Below are 23,024 nucleotides of genomic sequence, written 5' to 3' on the forward strand. Positions count from 1 at the left end.
CTTGGGCCAGCTTGGGATCTCATTAAACCCAAAGAGCCCTGCATCTTCTGAGCAACTCCTGAGGGTATAAGGATACAGACGAAGAAAACAGAATCATGCAACACATTTTGGTACCATAGTCATCATTTTCTTAGAACTGTATGCTTTCCTGTAACATATTGGACTGAGGGCCTATGATATTTCTGCCCAACCCCCAAAGTATTTTATACTTCTTTATAACATAATTCGCAAAATAAGTTGAATGGGATTCTGGGGGCAGAAATTCATCCATACACATAATAATGCAAATGTCTTATTTCTCAACTCTGCATCTGATGGGGAAAATTACAGAGAGTGGGAATCACTCTGAGAGAAAGGATCTGTCATTCTCAAATTCTGCCAAAAGAAAGACCAAGACTACAAAAGCTTTAAACACACACACATACACACAAAAACCTCTTTGCACCTTTTAAGGAACAATTGGAACAAAGCAGCATATTGCCTAAGTATGAACACAAAGGACAGCTTGGAATTTTTAGGGTTATTTGGAGAACATAATTAGTAGTAATAGGACAAAGCTAAAGAATAAATGTTCAGAGCCACAGGAGGAAAAAAAATGAGTTCATTAAGATATGCTAGGGAGGGATAAAGGCCAATTACTTTACAGTACTGGATGAACCACCAAGAGGGTACTGAAAAGGACCCGACCCTCTTTGGGGTGGGACTTGATCTTCAACTCAGAGGACAATTCTGAATCCGACAAATGGAGCAAAAAAACAACGGGGACATACAATGTCCTGTTTAATTATATAAAAATTAAATAAATACTATGCTCTATAAATTTAAAATGATGGCTACAGTAGATGGGATAATGGAAAAATCTTCATCATAGAATGCCAAATTAGAAAAAAATAAATCTAGATATAAGAAAGACTGAGAAAGCACACACCAAAAATACTAATAGAGGCCCTCTATCTTAGGATGGGATAGCAGGTGACATATTTTATGTTTTATTTCACTTGTATGTATTTTCTAAATTGAGCATATCACTTTTGTAATAAGAAAAACCAATAAAAATTATTTTAAAATACATAAAATTCTACATGCAGTCTGATTAAAATTAAGTGAAATGTTTAGAAATTATGTATGGGGTAAAAAGCATGGAAGAAAAGATCCCAGATTGTTAAAAGTGGTTATGTTTTCAGAATGGAAAAAAAACGCACATAAAAAAATGACAGAAAATGTCTCATATAATCAGCTCTCCCGGTTCACAACACAGTTTTATCAAGCAGGCTTTTATTTCATCATAAAGCTAAATATGACTTGGAAGGAACTGCTTCACATCCTAGGCCAGCAAGGCTGTTTCTGTTAGCACAGAAACATAACTAATGATTTCGTTTGTGAGAGCTATTTTACATAAATATCCTAACCGTAAATAGAATATGTGATTAGTATTGCTATGGACAAAAAAAAGATGAGCACGTTATGTGCATGTGTTGAGAGAACCTCTGCTCTCAGTATAGTTGAGAGCACCATGTGGGTCCTTACTAAGCATAAGGGAAATACAGGGACATGTTTAATTCTGGTTAAAAAACAACCCTCAGTTGCATATGCATGATAAAGGAAACCTCCCTTCTACACCCACTGTGGTCAAAGCCAGAGCAGATCAGTTGGTGATCCCGTCCCCAGTCTGAGCCAGATCAGTACTTGTTACTTATGGTGGAGTCATAAGTAGAAGGTCTCATATAATGTTGAATGACTCAAGCCATGGGGCCACCATCACTTCCAATGGGACACTGTTTTACCACCTATTTTGGCGTTTTAATCACACCTAGATAATTTTTTAATTTCAGTTCAGAGATACCACACACACACAAGCACATATGTGCCATAAAAGGAAGCTCTTTCTTCAGAGTGAATCCTACACCAGGTTCAGAGACGCTCTGTCAGGGTTGCTGCTGATTATGACCTTTAAAGCTGGAGATGTTGGCATCTTCCTCTTCCCCACTCCACCCCTGACACACTAATAGCTACTTAGGCTTCAGAAACCTATGCTCCTATAGTAAGATGTGCAGCTGCATTATTTTAAATGCTGGGTTCCACAACATTAGTAAACTAACCAAAACAGCTTCATGATAAACAGTGTTTACCAAGCAATATTGAATGCTTTTTCTCATTTCATAAGATGTTTTCTTAAAATAAAATTTAAAGATATAGGTGCATTTTCAATAACAAGTAAAAACAATTTTAACACTCTTCTAAACCTAGAATAGTCTTAGGATAGCCTAAACTCAGTTAAGAAAGAATTTCTTCTTTCTTCCATCAGCCTCCTCAACCCTCAAGATCCAACTCGAGTCCCACTTCCGACATGGAGTAAATCCCCAATTTCCAGAGTTCATGATGATAATTCCTTTCTCTAACCTTCTGCACATACTGCGTGTAAACCACACAATTTGGCACTAAATAACATACAATCTTGTATCATTCTTTGATTATTTTTATGTTAAATGTATCTTGCCTCCCAAACTTGAGAACAGAAATAATCCGTAGCTATTTTCTATATTCTTCAGTGTCTAAGATAGACCACAGAGTAGGCATTCCATAAACACCTGATGTGCACAGTCAGCATTTAGGGGAACACATCAGCACCCTTTGGATGCTGCAACTGAGGTAGTGTGAGATAATGGGCTGCCTGGGAAGTTGGGATCAACTACTGCTGCCACCAGGTTTTAACTTCCTTATCTGATAAAGGAAGGGGCTTTATTAGGTAATCCTGAAGCCCCGTAGTAGCTAGCTTTAAAATGTTATCATTCTACATGGTTTTAAAGTTCAGAAGGTACTTGCAGTCTCATAAAATTTGCAGTTAGCATTTTGCCCAAAGTTGAGGCTCGGAAAGCATATTTTTCAGCAGGCTCAACTTCATCCAAAATTAATCTGATATATCTAAAATCTAATCTACAGCACCCATTTTACTTCAAGACTGCCTCTCCTTTAAAATTAAAAACACTCATTTTCTTCCTTTTCTCTGCTCCAGATATGTATCACATCGAAATCAGGGAAGATTTCAAAAATAAAAACATAGGAAGGAAATGCATAACTTTTAATAAACATCTTCTTATGTAACCCGTATTTACTAAGCTTCTGTAATAATCATCAATGCCTGAACTAAAATTTGAAAACTGAGATGAAAGAGAGAACATATTCAATATCCTGCAAAGCTTCCAGTTATTACATGAGGTCATAGTCACTGCACCAAATCTCCTGCAGCCAGAGCAGCCGTTTATAAGACAAATAAAAAACAAACACAAATCCCAAACTTCCTTGGCTCCCACATCTGATGACTCACCACACAATTAAGTTTCAAGGGTACACACAAAAAAGCCGTACTGTCTTCAAAGTTCACAGATTCACTTTGCCCTCCATGAGCAGCGCCAATTTCGAGAAGGCCCCATAGGCACTATGTCTTTGCTTCTCAATTTCATATTCAGACAATTTAAAACAGCCAAGTCAGTAAGAAAGATAACATCTGACTTTTCAGAGCAGGCTAAGCCTGACATGGAACAAGGGAATGGGTGGCTTTCTACATGAAATTTTCTATCACATTCCTAAGTTTCGTTTTTCTCCAAAGATAATGAATTGTCATTTATCTTCATTGTCATCATCATCATTATCATCATCAACATCTATGAGAAGCAACATTTTTCAAATGCTTCCTATATGTGGGGCACTACTTCGGACACTGGAAATCACAATGGAATAATTTTTGAGAGAGTTCTAAATGGTTTCCCCCAAGATCATCTCTTCTCATATCAATGTCTTCGTTCAATTTATCGATGAACTTTCATTGCGCACCTAAGGTCTCTGCTAGGTACTTTATGCTTGTTATACAAATTTGGCATTTAAGGAAACCGAGGCTCTCCTGAACAGATTAAGCCATGGACACAGGACACAGGACAGCACAGTAGGGAAGTAACAAGCCTAGCTCTAGATACAGCCTGTCTTGCTCCAACACCGATGAAAAACTAACTCCAAATATGAAGGGTAATAAAAGGATACAATGAAGGGGTTCGGATAAATAGGGGCCCTGGCATTAAGAAGAGGGACTGGTCATTCTAAGCTGGGGGTGGGTGGAAGGCTTAGTGGAGGGTGTGAGATCAGAGCAGGCTTGACAGATGGGAATGATCTTATAAAGAGGGGGAAGGGCTTTCAAAGGGAAGTAAGTAATCTGAACAAAGGTTCAGATACAGAAAAGCACAAGGGATATTTCGGGGGCTACGAGGAACCCAGCCCAGGAACACAAAAAGGTATTCACATCTTTCCATTCTGTGGCCACTACTTGATTAAAGATGCAGGGCAGGCCATGACGGGTTGGGGACAGGAGGGCCTGGGGGTGGTGTGGGGAGGGGGAAGCGTCATAGAGCAGCTGCTTTTTTTCATTTTCAGAAACTGCAAATCATTGTAGGTCCCATTTATTCCATTTGAAATTATTTGAAGGGTGAACTAACTGCACAGCAGCTGAGGGTGCTCTAAAGTATTCTGTAAACGAACCTGAAGACCTGAGTTCTAGTGGTTTTGCCACTAACAAGCTGGTGACCATGGGCAAGTCACTTTTCATCTCTGAGTCTTGGTTTTCTCAGCTGAATGAAATAAACGACTCTGGTTTCTAAGGCCTGTACAGTTTCGTTTGTTTGTTTGTTTTTTTAAATGTATTCTTCTCCAGCCAAAAAGGGAAAAAGCACTATGCTTCCATAGGAAGTAAAATTTCCCAGTACCTCCTCAATAAAACCAGTGAATGAAGGCGAGAGATGGTCCTTCATTTCAAGAATGAGGGACTGTGGGAAGTTAACTTCGGGAGGAGAAGGAGGAAGGGCTGGGAAGAGAATGTGAAAGTAACCTGCTACTTGGTAAACTGCTGTCTAGAGGGGGCCAGCCATTTTATTGCACGTGGTGTACCAGCTTTGTTTTGCTTTCTCACTTGGATTCAGTTTGAAATCTGTAGACTCAAGATGTGACCCCAAAAATCCACATCTAGAAGCAAGTGGACTACAATGAACTTGAAAGCATGAGTAAAATAAAAATGTACGATTACACTACCATAATGTGGGAAATTCAATATTCAAGGTCAGAAAGTAAAAATGTTTTAATGGCACAACCAAACGACCAAAGATTGTTTTCTAGGCTTTTTCCCTCACAGTTCAACTTCAAAGTTGGTGGGGGGGGGGGGTGGTCACTTAACTTCAATATTTGTGTTCTCTTAGAATCTGGGAGAAGATTAAAAAAAGCCAGAAGGGAAAAAAAATCCTGAAACATGTAAACCAGGTTTAACATCTAGTAAATTGCTTTTGTTTTACAAAGGAATCTGTAGTTTATTCTCCTCCCCATCAAGAACATTTGGGTTTTTGGTCTAAGTGTATGTTTTGAGGATCATGGAAAGGTATGATTCTAAGAATATTTCATTATTGTTTACTCTTGGCTTCATTGTCTTTTACCAAACAAGAAAACAAAAAAGAACAAAAGAATAAAAAGAAATAAACAAAGAAAAAGAAAAAAGAAAAATGGAAGGAAGGAAGAAAGAAAAAGAAAGGAAGGAAGGAAGAAAATAATGAAATGCTTGCCAATAGAGCAAATCAGGCTTCTTCTTTCTTTAATTGGAGGATTTAAGCTTAGTTAATATTGATATTAATATTATCTTGAGCATTTTACTAATCCTAGCATTTATCATATAAATTCTTTTAATTGATATATCATTAAAAGTCATACGTCAATGCAAATTTAAAGCTGCATTTTCTATCCACATTCCTCAAATACTATATAGAATTCTGTACTTTAAAACATTTGGCTTTGCTTTCAAATATAATCATTTGTGAATCTTTCTTCTCTTCTCCAAACAATCGCATGCACAATCACACACCCAATTTTCCTGACTGTATTACTTTACACATTAAAAACCTTGAAAGGGCACTCTCTCACAGCTGTTGCCTTCCTAATTCAACAGCATTTATTAAAATCTTGTACCTTACTAAAGAAATAGCCTACCAAGATTCGAATAGTTCTCCCAAATAAGAAATCCCCAAAGAAGACTTAACTATTTTGAGTAGCAAAGTTTAAGAACTGCTAATTAGATGGGGAAGAGATCATCTGATGTTGTTACTGTTAGATACGTTAAGATATGTCTATAAAGCTGCACAGATCTAAGATGGGTAAGAAGAAAACTGCCTGGTCCTTGAAATTCCCTCTAATTTATTTGCACATTCAAGACCCTCTCAGCGCTGGGCTCAGTCTTTTCCGAACTTCTCTCTTTCCTCCCTCCATAACATAAGCCTCAGCTCCAGAAGACCTGTCTGCTCCATGCCCAGAAAACATGCTTCCAACTTTCTTGACTTTGCAGCTCCATTAACCCACCTCTATTTTCTCTATCTCTGAGGCCATCTTGCTCACCTTCCCTCAACACCATAATCTCCCTGTGGATTATCATAACATTTCTTGTCTCTATCTCACGTTTAATGCCACAAAGTCCTTCATAAATGTAAATTGGTTCTATACTAATTAAAAATCAAATTTTTTACTGTCCTATTATTTCAGAAAATGTGATTCTATTATTACAGGAAATATGACTTCTAGAAAAATCTTTCTGGCCCATTTCTAAATTCTACAACCGAGAATTTAGAGCTGCCTGGAGCTCCCTGAGGCATCCATCTCTCAAGGGTGAATCACACTTCAAGGAGAGCTTACTAAACCCTGATGTTGACACAATTCAAGGGAGCCTTAGCTCCCAGCAATCACAACCTTAGGAACCCACAAAAGTGTGGAAAGCCTTGAACAGAAATCAGCACCCAATGCTGCGGCCAGTCAGGGGTAGAAAAATTCAGAGAGCTTAGAAAGAAGAAAATGGAGATGACAGTGATAGGAGCCAAAGAGAACTCCAAAGCAAGTGGGACCCTGTCCCTTGGACAGCAGCCATTTTAATATTGACTTTCATCATTGGTCAGGGGAGACAGCCAAATCATGGGAAGTCACTCTGAATTTGGAAGCTCTTTTCAATGCTAATTTGGGATGCTACTGGCCAATTCAGTCTTCCTCATTCACGTCCGTCCAAAGATCCTTATTTGACTTGTGGAATCTACTTTCAACTGTCTAATGATTCTTCTTGGTTAGATTGTACAATTGCTCTTTCCAAAGCTTTCTTTTCTTATAAATACTCAACTCCTGCATTCCTTTGAAGGTTCAAGCCATCATTCCTCATTCTATCACGTTATGCAATTTCTTACCTTATTTTATACCAGTTTACATGTTGTGTTAAGAGCTGGGCTTTGCTATTTTTGACAGACTAATGCATTTCACTGCAGATAATGCTATTCACTGCAGATCACATCCCCTAACATCCATCAAGGCAAAGGCTAAGAAAGTTTGCTTTAAAGTATAGATGGCATGAGTCTCCCAGGTGCCAAAATGAGCCTTCCCAGTTCATTTACCTTTGTGCACATCTGTGGGGTTCTGTTCTATAGCTACTGTGAACGAGGTCATCACCCAAATGGGACTTTAGGCATCAACGGGCACTTCATTCCTATACATTAAGAATTTCAGCTTCACTGAAAAGGAAGTTAAGTTTGCTTCAGTTCCACTTGAAAAAGGCCTCCACTGAACTACCCAAGGTCTCTTCACATTGCAGACAACAATGCTCTTTCCCAACAGAGAGGTGGCACAGTGGAGTACTGTAGAGAATAAAGACTAAAAGCAGTTGGGGAATTAACCACTCAGAACTAGAGCTGCATTTTATGGGTCTGTTACACTTCATGATAGAATGTATCTATCGCATGTATATCTACCCTCAGTCTCCTGTTTCCTACCCTCTAAAATTTTTCTTCAAGCTTTGAGTTTAGTACTTTTTTTTTTACACTTCCCTTTACTTCTATAAGCTCTCCTTCTCCCAACACCCACCTCATTTCAAAATAGCTCAGCATCCTCTCATATAAGAATCTGACAAAATGTCATCAAGCAGCACCTCTCTCTAGTTACACTTTACTGCGTACATGCTACATCTCTCTCTATTTAGAATTTCCCCTTCATTTTAGTATGGGTAATAAACTTCCTCGGGCAGGAGTGGTAGGGGTGAGATGGATGTGAAGAGTAGATTCTTTCAAATCGAAGATGACCGAGCCCAATTTGCATCCTCAAACCTACCTTACCCTAGGTACGTACCCTGAGGGCTGCCTGTATTGATCTCTGGTCTTGCAAAATGAGAGAGAAAGAAGACCATAGAGAAGTTTACTAAGGTATTGACTTCATGGTATATGCCTTCTGTAAAAATGCCTTCTATAAAATGCAAGATTCCAGGTTTTCTCTCCTGGTTTCCCTAGAAGTATGGACTTTCTTTGCAGATTGTAGGTCCTAAGATTTGGTTTAGAAAATATGTCCCACCTCTCTGAGAATCTCGATATAAAATAGAGAGAGATGCCCACAGGAAGAATATGTAATATAAGTATATGCCTCAGGAAAATATGGGTAAGTAGCTTAGGAAGAATTCAAGCAATTCAGATGAATCTAACATCAAAAGACAAATATCTTTGAGCACCTATGACTACTATCAATAGTTTACACTTGAACAGAATTTTACAGTTGAAAAAGCCCTACATTTATATTACCTAATCTGATCTCCACAGTGGCCCAATGAAGAGTCCAAAAAAAATATATCCTTCCCATATTACAGATGAGGAAAATGAGGTTCAGGGAGGTGCTTTGTTCACACTCTGGGCTAAATGCCAGAAACAGAAGTATTATGGTCGCTTTCTTCCATGAGTTTGAATGCCAAAACAGAAAGGAAATTTTAAAATGAAAGGTATAACAAGAGGGAAAGAGGAACTAAGAAAAAAATAATAGAATGGGATGAAAAAGGGGTCAGAATATTGTTTCCCTTTGCTACTGGAGTTGCTTTTCTGCAGCACTGTGAAAGCCGTTCCTTTCCACAAAGTGCCACAGGGGACAGACTGTCCTTACCGCATCTCAGAGCTGGGGAGAACTTAGCCATCCTCTGTACCCCAACCTTTCACCTAAAGCGGAAATAGTTTCTACAATGACCCTTTCAATACTCTCCCAATATTTACCGTCTCCATTCTATACTGTCTGCCTGGCTTTCACGGATATCTATACTCTATTCACAGTTACTCCTCACTGCTCTACTAAATGTTCTGTGGTTGTTAGATGTCACCAAAATGAATATGAACAACTAATGCCTTTGCTCATACCTCTTGACTGGAATGTCCTCCCAGACCCCATACATCGATCTATGTCTTACACATCCTTCAGGAATTTTCCATGAAATTCGCCAACCATCAGATATCTTTGATCTCTGTGCATCCTCCTTTATAACGCTGCAGTATTTGGTTTCTAAATCATACAAATGACCTCTTCATTAGTTGTGGATTTATTTATTATGTTTCATGTGGTTTTATTACAAACTCCTCATCTACAAAAGATGACAATTGAGAAATGATGTCTACTTTTTCTAATTCTCTCACAGTGCCTTATATCACAAAGAGAAATACAACAGAAGGGGATCTTCAAAATCTGGGAATCAGAAGGAAATGGTTCTATTTTATGGCTTAAGAGGGTGCACCTTTAGCCAGCTCCCCTAATCTCTGCCATGTAGTAGACAGTAACAGACTGGAAGTCCAAATGTAGTAGATAATCCTAATTCCAGCTCTGCCATCTACTAGTTGTGTGACCCTGGATAAGTCACAACTTATCTGATGCTTATTTTCCCCACCTGTAACACAGGAATGGCTATACCAACACTGCTGACCTCACATCATTCTGAAAATTAAACAAGAGGACCTGTATAGGCTTCCAAAAACCTTCACAATATCTCAGTGGGCACTCATTAAATAGTAGTTGCTGGACTGACCACGAGGACAGCTGGAGACCTAAAGAGAGGGAATTCTTAAAGAATCTTTTTGCTTGTAAAATATGTTTTCTGATGAGCTCCTCCAACTTTTCTGAGAAGGAAGCATTTTCTAATTTTGACAGTGAAATAGATAAAGCATACTATAATATTACCCATATTAAAATAAATTAAAGCTATATATTTTCCATAGATACCACCTACTTCTTTGCTTATCAGTTTTGCAACCACACATATTTTCCTCTCTGAACCTCAGAGATACTTCTTCCCATGGCTGTTAATAAAACTAAATGAGAGAATGGAAAAGTCACCAAGACCACAGAGGCTAAGTAAACATTCCTTCCCTCCTTCTTCCTACTTTGCCTTCCTCCTGTGTACACAAGGTAACTTCCCTTCCTTCCTTAAGAAACAGTTATTCAAGTGATATCCAGAAATGCTAATAAACTAGAAAAACAAAAATAAAACATAGTAAGCATCATGGTAACAAAAAGAAGTTACACAATTCAGTAATCAAAATTTGTATGTGTCAGACATTCCAACCTTTTATTTTCCAAATATCTTACTGAGTTGGTCTGTTATTTTTAAGCAAGTTTGGTCTAATTATTATTGTCTGATCAAGAAAAGTGGCTGATATATTAAGACAAGCAACATGTTTTATTTTTATGTTTAGATATTTATTTGGCAATATTTCCAGACTTCAGCGTTCTCTAGAAGATCTATTTCCAAATCACAGGAGCTATAATTGATGAAGCATTTTTCATTAGCAAATCTGCAAAACGATCATGTAGTTGCTGCTTTTAGAAAGTGTCTATTTGAAAATTTAAGATTTACGATAACAATGCAGTACAAATGGATGTGTACCAGAATTACATTCAGACTCATCAGTGAAAATGTATTTAAAAGATTCATTTGAGCTTGCAAGTTTTTTGACTTGAAATAGTGACGGTTTAAAATTGAGCACACATGCAAACAAAAACAGGTTCTTAGAATGTTGAGGACAGTCTATCTTCCTTTAATCTCATCCTAGCGAAATTTTGTAAGTTTTTTCTTGAGATTATCATAGCTCTGCCTCAGGAAGCGTGGAATTTGGCACCAATTAAGCAACAGTTACCATTTAGTTAATTTAAATTTAAGTCTAGTCATGTTTCTAGGCATAATGGAGTACCAAGAAAACTGTAAGGAAGCCTCCATTCTCAAGAAGTTTGGCATTTTTTTGAGCAGACAAAACATATACATCTGCAAAAACATCAGTATTTGAAAAAATGCAAGAGAATTCTACCTTGGACATTTGTACTATCAGCTACTTTTGTAAAGGTAAAATTAGAAAAATTTCAATTCTCAGGCTTTACTAAAATTGCAATAAAAAGATGTTCTTTAATAATATTTCAGAATACCATTCCATTTTTGAAGGATGACAGATTTTGCTTATTGGGAATTTGCAAAAAATTGTTTTGACCTAAAATTTTAGCTATGAAGCATGGGAAATCTATTCTAAGATATATAAACTCCCTGAACTAGAACAGGCTTTTTAAGAAACTTGTTGTGGGGTCAAGTAAACCTCAAGAAATTTCATTCCTTTCTCCAACTTCATTGGGAACAACCTACCCTTTTGCCATTTCTATTACTATTGATTACACTAATTACAGAAGATTCAACTCACCTAGAAAAAGAAGATTCTCCTCATTCAAAGCCTAAGATAATAAGTCAACTTGTGACATGTCCTCTCTTTGTAGAACCTGGCTTTCTCTCCACCAGAGGTTAGAAGTCAGGGTGCATTTGGACTCCCAAATACATCAACCAGAGTCAATGGAACATCCCCAAATAGCAGCAATCACCATGCACACTGTCATTACATTAATAATCACTTGCTAATGGGAGCAGCGACAACCAAGATGTGCACTTAACGGCTCTGTTTACAGGCGGTCTCCCTAGCCTGAATGCATGTTTTCTCTGGGTTTGGTTCCAAAGGCCTCAAAATATACAAGGAAACCTGCTCGGTATTGTGAAATCAACCATCAAAAGAGAACTTGCTGAAAATTCTGCAGGAGTCTCTGCCCTTGTGTCATGGAAGGAAGAGTGGGCTTGTAGAATACTAAACTTGCTTTTCAAAAATGATCAAAGCATCAAAGTAATGGATCCAACATTCAAAAAGAGACTCAGTAAAGAAAAAGAAAGAGAATATCTTCTCATAATCTAACAAGTGTTTTTGTTTTTACCTAATCACTACCTATAGAAATAGGACATCTACATGAAAAAAATATACAAACTATACTGGTATACCAAACACCACAATTCTTTTGTGTCTTATATTATCCTTAGTGCATGTGTGTATTTAAATACATAAATTTCATATATATGTGTCATATATTCCATATGTGTAACTATACACACACAAATGCATATATAGATCCATGTATGTACATATGCATAAGAAATGCCATACCAATTTGGAAAGAAAAGTAAAAAAGTAGGCAAAATTGGCTCTTTTAGATAATGAAATACGAATTTAATCCAAATATATTATGTCTTATATATTTAGAAGAAAAAACAACATTTACTAAAAATAACAGGGAAAAGTTTGGTGTCATTATTCCATTTACAAATAAACTTAAAAAAATTAATTCAGTTATTCCAGAAGCTAATATACCCAATTCTTTCTAATTTGAGTAAATTAAATTTTGATAAATTATCTCATAGGATTGATATCTAGTTAAATGTCAAAAGTATGAGTTTGTCAAAAAGGATTTAATTTTTCAATTGGTAAAGCAAACAAAAAATAACACACTCACATACACACCCGGGAACTAATTAAGAAAGTTGTAAAATGTTTCTTCTATTTATAAAATAATTTTATTCTGAGGAAGAAAATACAAAAATGTGTAAAGACGTTTGCATTAGAATCTAATAATTCAAACTACTAACTGCTTTGAAACAATTTTAAGGAAAACCTATTGATTAGCAATATTTCATGAATCCACTATAACCCAAAGCCCTATATGATGAAGTACGTGCATGCACTAACTACCAACGACTTCACTGAAAAGTACATTATAAGATAAGCATTATGAAGGCTGTTCTAAGCAAATACTTAGGTCAATACAAAGGTTGACAAAATGAGTTGCCTCCCAATACCTCCTAGAAGAATCTTGCAACAATACTAATGCTTGTGCCATTTCACAAAGAACAAGTTTATTCTTTTTTTGTTTTCCCTTGGGAGAAGAAATCATGCAACCAGAGGCTATCGATGCCTCATCCAAAAACAGCAACTCTGAGCTTCACTCCTTTTCATACTCTATCAGAATTCTGGTTTTCCTTTATTCTTTTTTATACTACATAAGAACATATTTCTTGTGTTTAAAATGGAATGTCATAATTCTGACATTAATGAAACTTATTATATTGCCACCTGCCATTCTAGCATTCCGGGATCACTTACTTGTAAACTAACACACTAAATCTGTTTTAGAAACAACAACAACAAAAAGAATTGAATGTTTCCAACACATCCACATGAAGTAAAGTATAATATCAAATTGTTCAATTTTCCTTGTAAACCAGTGATGAGTATTTTGATGAGGTATGTCCACAACCTGACTTTTACTGTAGTACTAGCTAAGTATAGAAGTTCAATAATTTTTAAATAAATAAAGAAATTGAATTAACAGGATACTTTTCTTGAAATTTATTGTTTCATGTTTTTGATATATCTTTGAAACTTTTTAGACAAATTTTTAAACTCGAAGTGGGGTATCAATGGTAGCTATAGAAAACCCAAATAAAAAATGGATACATGAATGAATTAATTCATGCTTCATTTTCAAATGTAAATATCCTTAATTAGCAACCACAGTTTGAGTCCTTAATACCCTACTCAGCTAAATTTAAAACTAAAATTCATGTATTCTTCCTTCCCACTTGCTGAGTTCTGCTCTACTTAAAAGAAAAGAGATCCAAACAATACAATATCTTAGCACAAGCATTTTCTCACCAGTAAACAGTCTACTTTGATGGGCAAACCCATATGTTTAATCAAAGCCATTTCCTAAAGGGTATTTTGTAGTGATTTTAAAACTAAGCCAGACAGTCAACTTTTAAAATAATTCATTTCCAAATTTTCCTATATCATATTTTTAAAGAAAAAGTTTTTTTCCTTTTCTCCTTTTTTATTAATCTGGATTGAAGAAAAGCACACATTTCATTTATTGTCTGGATTACAGATTCTTATTAAACAAACCAGAGCTCATTATAAAATCAATATCAACTTAACCACCATGCCCCCAGGAGGAACAGCAAAAAGGTCACTTCAAGAAATTCAAACAATTTTTCTGCTGGAAGGGCACGATTTTAATTACAGATACTATTAATTAGAGCTGTCACTGGGAAGAGTTTTTTCTGTTAATTATCCAAACTCAGTTCAAATATTCATTTTCAACCTACATTTTTGTAAAAATTAGTTCTTTTTACTTGGAAGTCCAATTTTTCCATTCTATCAATATTTTATATTTGAACTTCAAAGTATATCAAAGGATGGCATGCCTTCTAAAAATCTACACCAGTAGGATCTTCTGTCTCTCACACATGGAAAGGAATTGGTGTGATAATTTATTTATGCACTGACAATCTTGGCCTTGAAGACCTGGTTTCCTATATTGATGGTCTTTCTCGGTAGAATTTCTGGATAAATTCTTACTAGTTTATATAACTTTTTTTTTTCAGGCTTCTTCTTCAAAAGTGATTTTTTTTTTTTTTTTTTTGCTTTGAAGCAAAGCTACCGAAATGCCATCTTCACACATCTGATGTTGCTATTTCTTTATATAGAAAAGATTTTACTGACCAGGCTTATAACCTCTCTTAGAAAAGTAGAGGTTTTCGCAAACCAATGACAATGAGAAGAATTTAGGGATGGGAGAAGATACGTCCTGGTCTCTTTTAAGCAAAGAGATTTTATAATTCATCCTACAGCATCTTTATGTCAGACAGGGTCAGAGTAGCCCACAGGGCAAAGAAAAGCTAGCTCATATAAACTCAGAAAGGGCTCATGGCTGGGCAATTTGGGGTCTATTTTCTGGAAAGAGCTTAAGAGCTCCCACCCCTCCTGTCCCAACATAACTCTGATGATAGAATAATAATATTTAATTTATATGATCATAAAATATGATGCATAATTTACAAGGCATTTTAGTCATATGACTAGAGAAAACAGAGTCAAATTCAATGGGAGCAAACTTTTGCAAATGTTTAGTTATTAAACTTTTAAAATGCCAATTAAATAAATTCATTTACTTTCTCAAATGGGAAAATAAACTTGGAATTGAATGGTATTTAATATTAGAGGAAATCAAATGCCCTGTCTCCCACATAGTCTGAGCTTCCATTGCTGTTAAAACTGAAGGCATATTTTCATTACAGGATTCTATTAAATGTGAAATACATATAAAAATTCTGTGAAATTTTTATGCCTAATTTGGTCTGAACTTGCCTTCTTTACATTCTCATTGGTTTCTAATTCATTTTCCAGATCTTTCTGTAATATTTCTGTATTACCAACACACAGCTGCCACCATTGTTCTCATGGAGACATCCTTGGTTTACCTCCCATTTATCAGCATTATATTTCACTTTATCCAAATAATAGCAGAGGGTGGCAACAGATCAGGTCAAGGGATCTTTCCATATAAGACCCTGAGGAAGTCGATGATTTAAGAGACATCTTCCAACATCCACATCTCCAACATCCACACAACCAATTTGTCTTACAACTCTGGCATTTTTCATTAATAGTGGCCAAACTAAGAAAGATAACAGATAATACATAATTCATGCATTGTTCTTTTTCCACATTTCTAATTAGCAACTTGCTTTCCCAGCTAACACCAGACTATCCAAGAACAGCATAAGATTATTATAGAGCCATAAATCTGCAGTTGCAATATATTTACTTGAATGCTAATGAGAAATTTCAAATTGTCATCATAAAAGAACCTAAACTATGAATAAATGAACCATTGCTGGGAATGGGGGAGGGGCCAGAGACAAGTTAAATAATCTATCCAGTTGATAACCTGAACAGAGCAATTTATTTTAAAAGTCTCTTTTTACCTGATAGGCGGCAGTGGCATCTGAGCCTGGGTCACTCCCTAGTCCGGAAAGCTTCTCCTTCAGCTTGTGGTGAGAGCTGTGGCGTAGGCAGTAGATGATCCCTGAAGCCAGGAGGACCCCAATGATGCATGCAATGGAGATCAGGGTGAGGACAATGAACTTGGTGGAGTCTTCCTCCTCTACCTGATGAGGCAGAAGCCTCACTTTGCTTTTCTGCAGAAAAAGGAAAGAGGCTGCATGTTAGTGCTTTAACAAATCATGACCTCTTAAAAACCCAAGAGACACATCCCTTTAAAATACAGCTTGCAAGCGTAAAAGTCAACACAACACAATGCTGTGTTGGCATTACAACAAAAACAGAAGGGAGATACAAAACAGTGCCCCTCTCAGTAGAAGTTATTCCAAAATACTACATATGGACTGCAACATTTTCAAGAGGAAAGTTAAAGGCATAACTTTTTTTTCCCTTAATAGCAGCCATTTTTCAAACTGAACAATGTAAAGTATTTGGCAGCCAATTTGCTACCTTAAGTAAAATAAATTGTTTATCCCTTCATTTAAACAGGTACAGAGGGAAATTCAGCAATTTATCCAGATCATGCACAACAAATGTTTGGGGTGGGGGTGGGGAGGGAATGAGGGCAGGAAAGGGAGTTGGAGAAAAGGAAAGGTGGAATACCTAGACTATGTTGTGGCTAAAAGTAGCAAAAGAAGTCAAATAATTTCTTTAGCACACAACAGAATAGGGGACCGATTTTTATTAATTTTCATATTAATATTCTTGTTAATAGTTCAGGTGATTTGACTTCCTGGAGATTTCTCTGCTTGCCTTCGAAGTCATATTCACTGGTACAATCCAGACCAATTTAAGTCGCTCTCTACATGAGTGCCTGCCCGGCACATATTCCAACACTTTCATACCAAAGTATTTTTCCTTGAAAGGAACCTCAAGAAATTCAGGATGTTGAGTTTTCAGCGGTGTAAAAAGTGTTCCAAACTCCTTCAGATTCCAATTGTTTCAGGGTGATGGGGGAGGGAGCAGTTAAGTAAAAATATGAGAAAATCCTTTTTTTTGTGCATTTCACTTGTCTCCATGTGTTAAAAGTTGTACCACGATTTCCCCTCATTAGCTTCATTATAAGGCATATTAGCAACAATTAAAAACGCAACAGGAAAATGAAAAAGACCGGCCCCGCAAATTGCAGCGAGACTCACTTGGCCAGCACACCCCTTACACAATTACTAGGGAAATGAATTGAAAAGCACGCCCCTGCCTCAGTCCTGGTTGCTACAAGATGAGAACAATTAGCAAACTCCTTTCCACCACCTAATTTCGCGTGGTAACAAAATGGATTTTTCCCCATGAATGCCTGACCGGCCTATTCATTATCTCTCTTCTATTAGTAATTTTCTGCTCCGTATTCAGCTACCCAACTCTTAATTTCCTCCTGTCTTGCAGTGTACACAGTGCCTCTTATGTCAGGCCGGGTCCATTTTTATCTTGTAATCATAAAGGCCACCAAAGCAATTATCGCTGGTCTTGACTGGAAAAGCTGGTCATTAATTAGCCTCCTTTTGCCTTCGGTACAGCGGATTAGCTAGTGCTGGGACTGAGTTAATGGAAACGCGGGTTAAATGAGAAAAAACTCCCAGATTTTCTTGCCTGGATGCTCGGAGGAGGACGGTTAGGTTTGTAAACCGCGGGAGGTGGATTGAAGAGAGAAGGGAAGGGAGGGGAGGTGGAAGTACAAGAAAGAGGAGGAGGAGGAGAACAGGGTTGGGAGGGATGCAGAAGGAGGGGGCGAAAGTGGGGAGAGACACAGAATGACAGGGAGGGAGGGGGAGAGAAAGGGAGCGCGCGCGGCGAGATGCGGACGTACGGTTCGGGTTCCCGAAGCTCGTACAAGCCATAAATCCTCTGGCTGCTGCTGGGTCCCGGACGCGCAGCACTTTCGCTCTCCGCGGTGGAGTGTGCGGAGGAGGAGACCCCCCTCCCATCCTCCTCCCCAGACCCCTCCTCCTCGCCCCCTCCTTCCCCGGCACACACAGCCGCTGCCAGAAATAAGTCACTCCAGAGACCCGTCCAACCCACCCCCAAAGGCAGCCGAGGCTCCCCACCCCTGCCGTCCCTTCCGCGCCTCACTCCCCCCACCACATCCCCTCGCCCCCTCCCCACGCGGGGTGAAGCCAAAACCAAATAAATAAATAGGAGGTATCCAACCACGACGCCGCATAATCAAGGCAGTGGAGGGGAGGGGAGAGACTACCTCCCCGCCGAGCAAACCGCCTGCAGCCTGGAGCGGGGGGTACCGAGAGTGGCTCGCCTGGGCCGCCCCGGGCCTGAGGGCCGGCTAGCGGCGGCGATCGAGGGGCAACCCCCGGGGCCCGCCCGGGTCCTCCTCCTCCTCTCCAGCGAGCAGCGTTTGATTGTTCGAGTCTGTCCCGCGGCACATTTAAAGAGGCACCCGCCGGGGCCTTGCGCGCCGCCTCCAGCTCCTCCTCCCGCTGGCCCGCTGGCTGCCCCCACCCCCTCGGCCGGGTAAGCCGGGAGGGGCGCGCAGATTTCCAGTGAGGGCGGTCGGGCGGGGAAAGAAGAGCTGCCGAAACTCGCGAGTGGCGAGCCCTCCGGCCCCCGGAGGACGCCCGCCCCACACACCCCCACCGCCGTGTGCACGACGAACACGGGGTCCGCTGCCTCGAGGCCCGGGAACTGGAAGCCGAGAGTCTCCCCGCTGCCGCCCGGGATTAGCACGGGGCCGAAAGGGCCGACTTTCCCTCCCGCTTTGCTCGAGAGGTCAAAATCTACATCTAAATGGAACGGTATTTTGAAAAATGAAGGGTCCCTCGCCCTTCCCGCGCGGGTCTGGGTGACAGCTCTAGGGTTCGCGACGCCGCGCCCTTCCCCGCCGGGCGAGGGCGAGGGGCGCGACGGCTGCCCCCTTGCACCGAGCGGTCCGCGCATCGAGACGCTCGGGGGTGAGCGCCCCAGGGTGCCGTTCCAGCCGCGTCTCCGGACCCCTCACTTTGCCGTACCCTGAAGCGGGACCCCTCGCCTCAGCGGTGGCAGACAAACAAGGGGATCACAACAAAAGAAAACCGGCGCTAACCGGCGTATAGGGATGCTCCACTGTTCGGATTCATCCGGCGAAGCACGGCAGTACAGCTCTCGAGACGCGCACACCCTCACACACGGATACACCGCAGCGGAGCCGTTCCACGCACGCCCCAACCGATAGCCGATTATTCGTATTTGGGGAATTACACACACAGAGGCACGCAGGAAGATACAGAGCTCACAGATCTATGTCTGCGCTTGTGAACAGGGATTTCACAAACCTTTCTTTCATGCACGTAGATGTAACGCTCACGCAAACGCTCTACAACCAAACTGGTTTCATGAGTGTTCCCATAATGTACACATTATGTAGTGCACACCCTGACAAACGACCACACGCACACTTATGAGCAAATTGCATACCACACACATTCACTTCCAGGTAACCCTAAACTAACCTTTGAGTTGACTGTATGCTGGGCGGGGGCCAGATGATCCCGGCGGTTTATAATATACACGTAGCTACTCAGGTTTTAAAGAGCGCAACACACGTGCACACAGTGTTTTAATTTATTTCAAGGTGAATGGTCATGGAAAGCTAGCAAAGTCGCACTTCCGAAGCATGTGGCTTGTGCATATACTGTAACTTGGCATTTTAATCGCATCTCTCAGCTGGGCGGAGGTCTGCTGTTCCCAGCGGCTCCGGGCTCTGCAGCGGGGGACCCCGATTTGCTCCAAGAAGAGTGGGGGCGATTCACTTTGGGAACTTCACAGAAGCTTAGTTCTAGGGAGGCAGGGCAGCTCGCCAGAGACGCCCGCAACACCCAGAAGTAAAGCTAGCCGAGGCCCGACTTTGTTCTTTGCTATTAGCCTATGGTTTATTATGAATTTCAATCCGCGGGCGGGGAAAGCGAAGCCGAGGCCTTGCCAACGCTGCAAGGCGACAGGTCCTCTCCCTACTGCTCCCTCACAGAGAGCGCTTGGGATTTATCAAAAGGTCAAATAAAAATGTCAAGGATAGAGACTGCCGAAAGAGCTCCGGGTCTGTCCTCCTTGAGCTCCCCCACTCCCTCCTCCTTCCAGCTAACCCCCGCTGGGTCCCAATCGCTCTAGGAAGAGAATGGAAGGAAAGGGGGGAAGGGAAGGAGGATCCAATACCCTTTTGAGTTCCATTTTCTCCAGCCTCTCCCAACTCCCAGCTGCCGGAGTCTGTGCTCATCCGTGCGCGGCCTCCGCTCCGCTGCTAGAGAAGGGGTGGCCCGTGGTTCCTCGGCCGGTGGGAGGTGCCGCCCCTAGTTTCACCTTCCCCAAACCTAATCTCCAGCCCGAGACGGGGTAGGTGAAACTGGAAACACTGGCAAGCGGATGATGGCGGGGCCTCCTACTCAGACTAGGCGGCTGGTGACGATAGGCCAACGCCGGACTTTGAGGATGGAGATCAACTGCCGGTCTGTGCGTGTCTGGCGGAAGGAGAGGAGGGGATCTGACGGCGAGGGGAAGGCAGGACATTGGTTGGTGGAGAGTACCGCTAAGTTTCGACCGAATCTGGCATTGGGGTTGCAGGTGCTTAGTCCCGGCTAGGAAATTCTGCCGTCCCGACTTGGGACGGCAGCGCCTGGCCCGTGAGCATCTCACATGGAACTTGAAAAGTTCTTTTTCCCGGGGGTCACCCACCCCGCGCATACCCGGAGTTGCCGGATCCGAGCGTGCTACCTAGCGCTGCACGGGAGGGAGACGCAAGCGATTTCAGTGGGCGGCGGGAAGAAAGTGGGAAGAAACTAGAGACTTTATCAAGTACACACCAATTCTGAGGAAGAACTGTTGGCTGCAAGTCAGGTCTTAAGAATCCCTGAAGAAACGGAAATGTGTAGAAATTCCAAATTTTTAAAGGAAAAAAGTGAACTCCCACTTTGGCATAGTGATTTAAGTTTAAATCAGATTATAATTATGTTTTCCTTTCTTTTGGTAGAGTTTAAAAGATACCTTAAATCTCCTGCTAAACGTGAAGTTTAAAAGAAAGAAATGAGTCCAATACCGGTTTAAAAATGAATTTGATCCAGCAGTTCTGTCCCTGGTGTAATTGGGTGGGTGTCATGTCCTTCTTTTGCCTGCTCCTCTGTAGTGGCCTCAACGGCTGAGCTACTGCGTCTGAACCACAGGTTCTTTTCTGAAATCTTGTTCTTGGGCTAGGCTGGGAAGAAAGTCCCAGACCAATTAGAAGGATTTTGTCAGTCTTGACTTGAAATCGAAAGAAAATGTTTAAATATTTATGACTTTGACATTTACAGTCAGGCATCTTTTAAAAGCAGAACACCTCTTTATGTACATAGAAACTAGGTTTGCTGAGAATTTGGAGACAGGAGAGAATGAGAAAGGAGAAAGAAAGTTGAGGAAGAAGGATGTCTCAGAAGTGGGGTCCCACAATGAGCATGCGCATATCTGTGTGTCCTAGGATGTAGGAATACACACACATACAAGCACTTAATACTAAATTCCTTGGATGCAAGAATAGTATGATTTTCTAAATAATCAGGAATAATTAGGTCAACTGTTATATCAAGTTAGATGTATCTTTACAGTAAGGTGAGTACAGTATTGCATATTTCTTCCACTCAACAAACTCTACCCACAATATGTCTATTTTAGAATATAAAATTTCTTCCACTCAACAAACTCTACCCACAATATGTCTATTTTAGAATATAAAGTATTGCAAAAGTTGGGATTAAAAAAGAAATGAATGACCATAGATGGTCAATTTGTGGAACTGCTCTTAGAAACTAGAATCTACAGTTATGTTTTGACCCATGTAAATTATTTTGATCTGTGCTTATAAGTGAAGGTGCAGGGGACTTCCCTTACATCATCTTCTGGGCCATTTATGGTAAAATGTCTTCAAAACTTTCTTTTAACTGTCCATCTTGTATGCTTAAAAGAAAAGAAAAGAATAAAAGAACAGTCCATACTCAAACCTGATTATGAGAACTGAGGTAGTCACACAAATACATTATGGTAATGAATACTCGTTGAAAGTTAGCAAAATTTAATATTCTTCCAAGGCTGTGTAATTTAATCAGTTAACAAGTGCAACTCATTATTTAAGTCACTGACTTGCAATTTCAAAGTATGCTTGTACCAAAAAAAGTATGGATACAGGCATTAATTTCACCAACATTAAACTTCTAATGTTGTTGATGTTTTTATTTGCATTATTTCTAAGGAATTTGCTTTGTAAATCCGGTGTCATCCTGTGTTTTTCTGCACTTTCATTCTACTATCATTGTAAAGAACTTTTTCCCCCTGTAGAATTTAGAAATTAGTTTTAGTTAGTGACTACCAATGGATTGCTATAAGAAACCTGTCTTTAGTTTGCTAGATGCATCATTTCAAAATTATTTGGAAATTCCATTCTGAATTTACCAAACTATACTTGCTAAAATTTAGTAACTATCACTTAAAGCTAATCAAAATCTTGAAGAATTTTCAGGCCACTGCAAGTGATCAAACTTAAAAATAAAGGGGGGGTCCTTAAAATATTTAAAAAGTATTTTTAAAAGCTGTTAACTGAACTATTTTTAATTTGGAATTCGCCACAGAATTCTAATAAATGAGAGAAGTCAGGCGGAAATAATCATGTATTAATTCTCTGCATTACAAAATCTTTTCAGAAGCTATTATCAGAGCAAGAGGCATTGTGGTCTGAATTCAGGGTGGGAGAAATCCTTTGTGCAACTGAAAGCTATTGTTCCTCTGTGCAGATGAAATTGTACTTGCAAATCTGCCATTCAAGTAGCCAAAAAAAAAAAAAAGCCTATATGGGCAAAAGAAATGACTCTCCAAAAAAGAATTATTCTTAAATATAAACTTTAATGAGAATAAGCTGGGATATGCTGTTTTAAAAGGGGCTATTTGTTGAGTTTTTGTTCAGTCATAGAAATAAAACTAAATACATAAAAGATAATAAATTGCTTACTTGCCATTTTAAACATTTTT

The 23,024-nt window shown here is 39.7% G+C and overlaps 1 protein-coding gene across 2 annotated transcripts in view; it reads right to left on the minus strand.

Annotated features, from left to right (window-relative positions):
* The window catches only part of PTPRN2 (protein tyrosine phosphatase receptor type N2), a 1,272,212-nt gene that overhangs the window by 128,446 nt on the left and 1,120,742 nt on the right, over positions 1-23,024 (minus strand). For both annotated transcript variants that reach the window (XM_077151559.1, XM_077151568.1), the window contains one exon: positions 15,977-16,189. In XM_077151559.1, coding sequence (XP_077007674.1) covers positions 15,977-16,189 — 213 coding nt within the window. The remainder of the gene's footprint in view (positions 1-15,976; positions 16,190-23,024) is intronic.

Source organism: Tamandua tetradactyla, chromosome 1, assembly GCF_023851605.1.
Source record: "Tamandua tetradactyla isolate mTamTet1 chromosome 1, mTamTet1.pri, whole genome shotgun sequence".
NCBI lineage: Eukaryota > Metazoa > Chordata > Mammalia > Pilosa > Myrmecophagidae > Tamandua > Tamandua tetradactyla.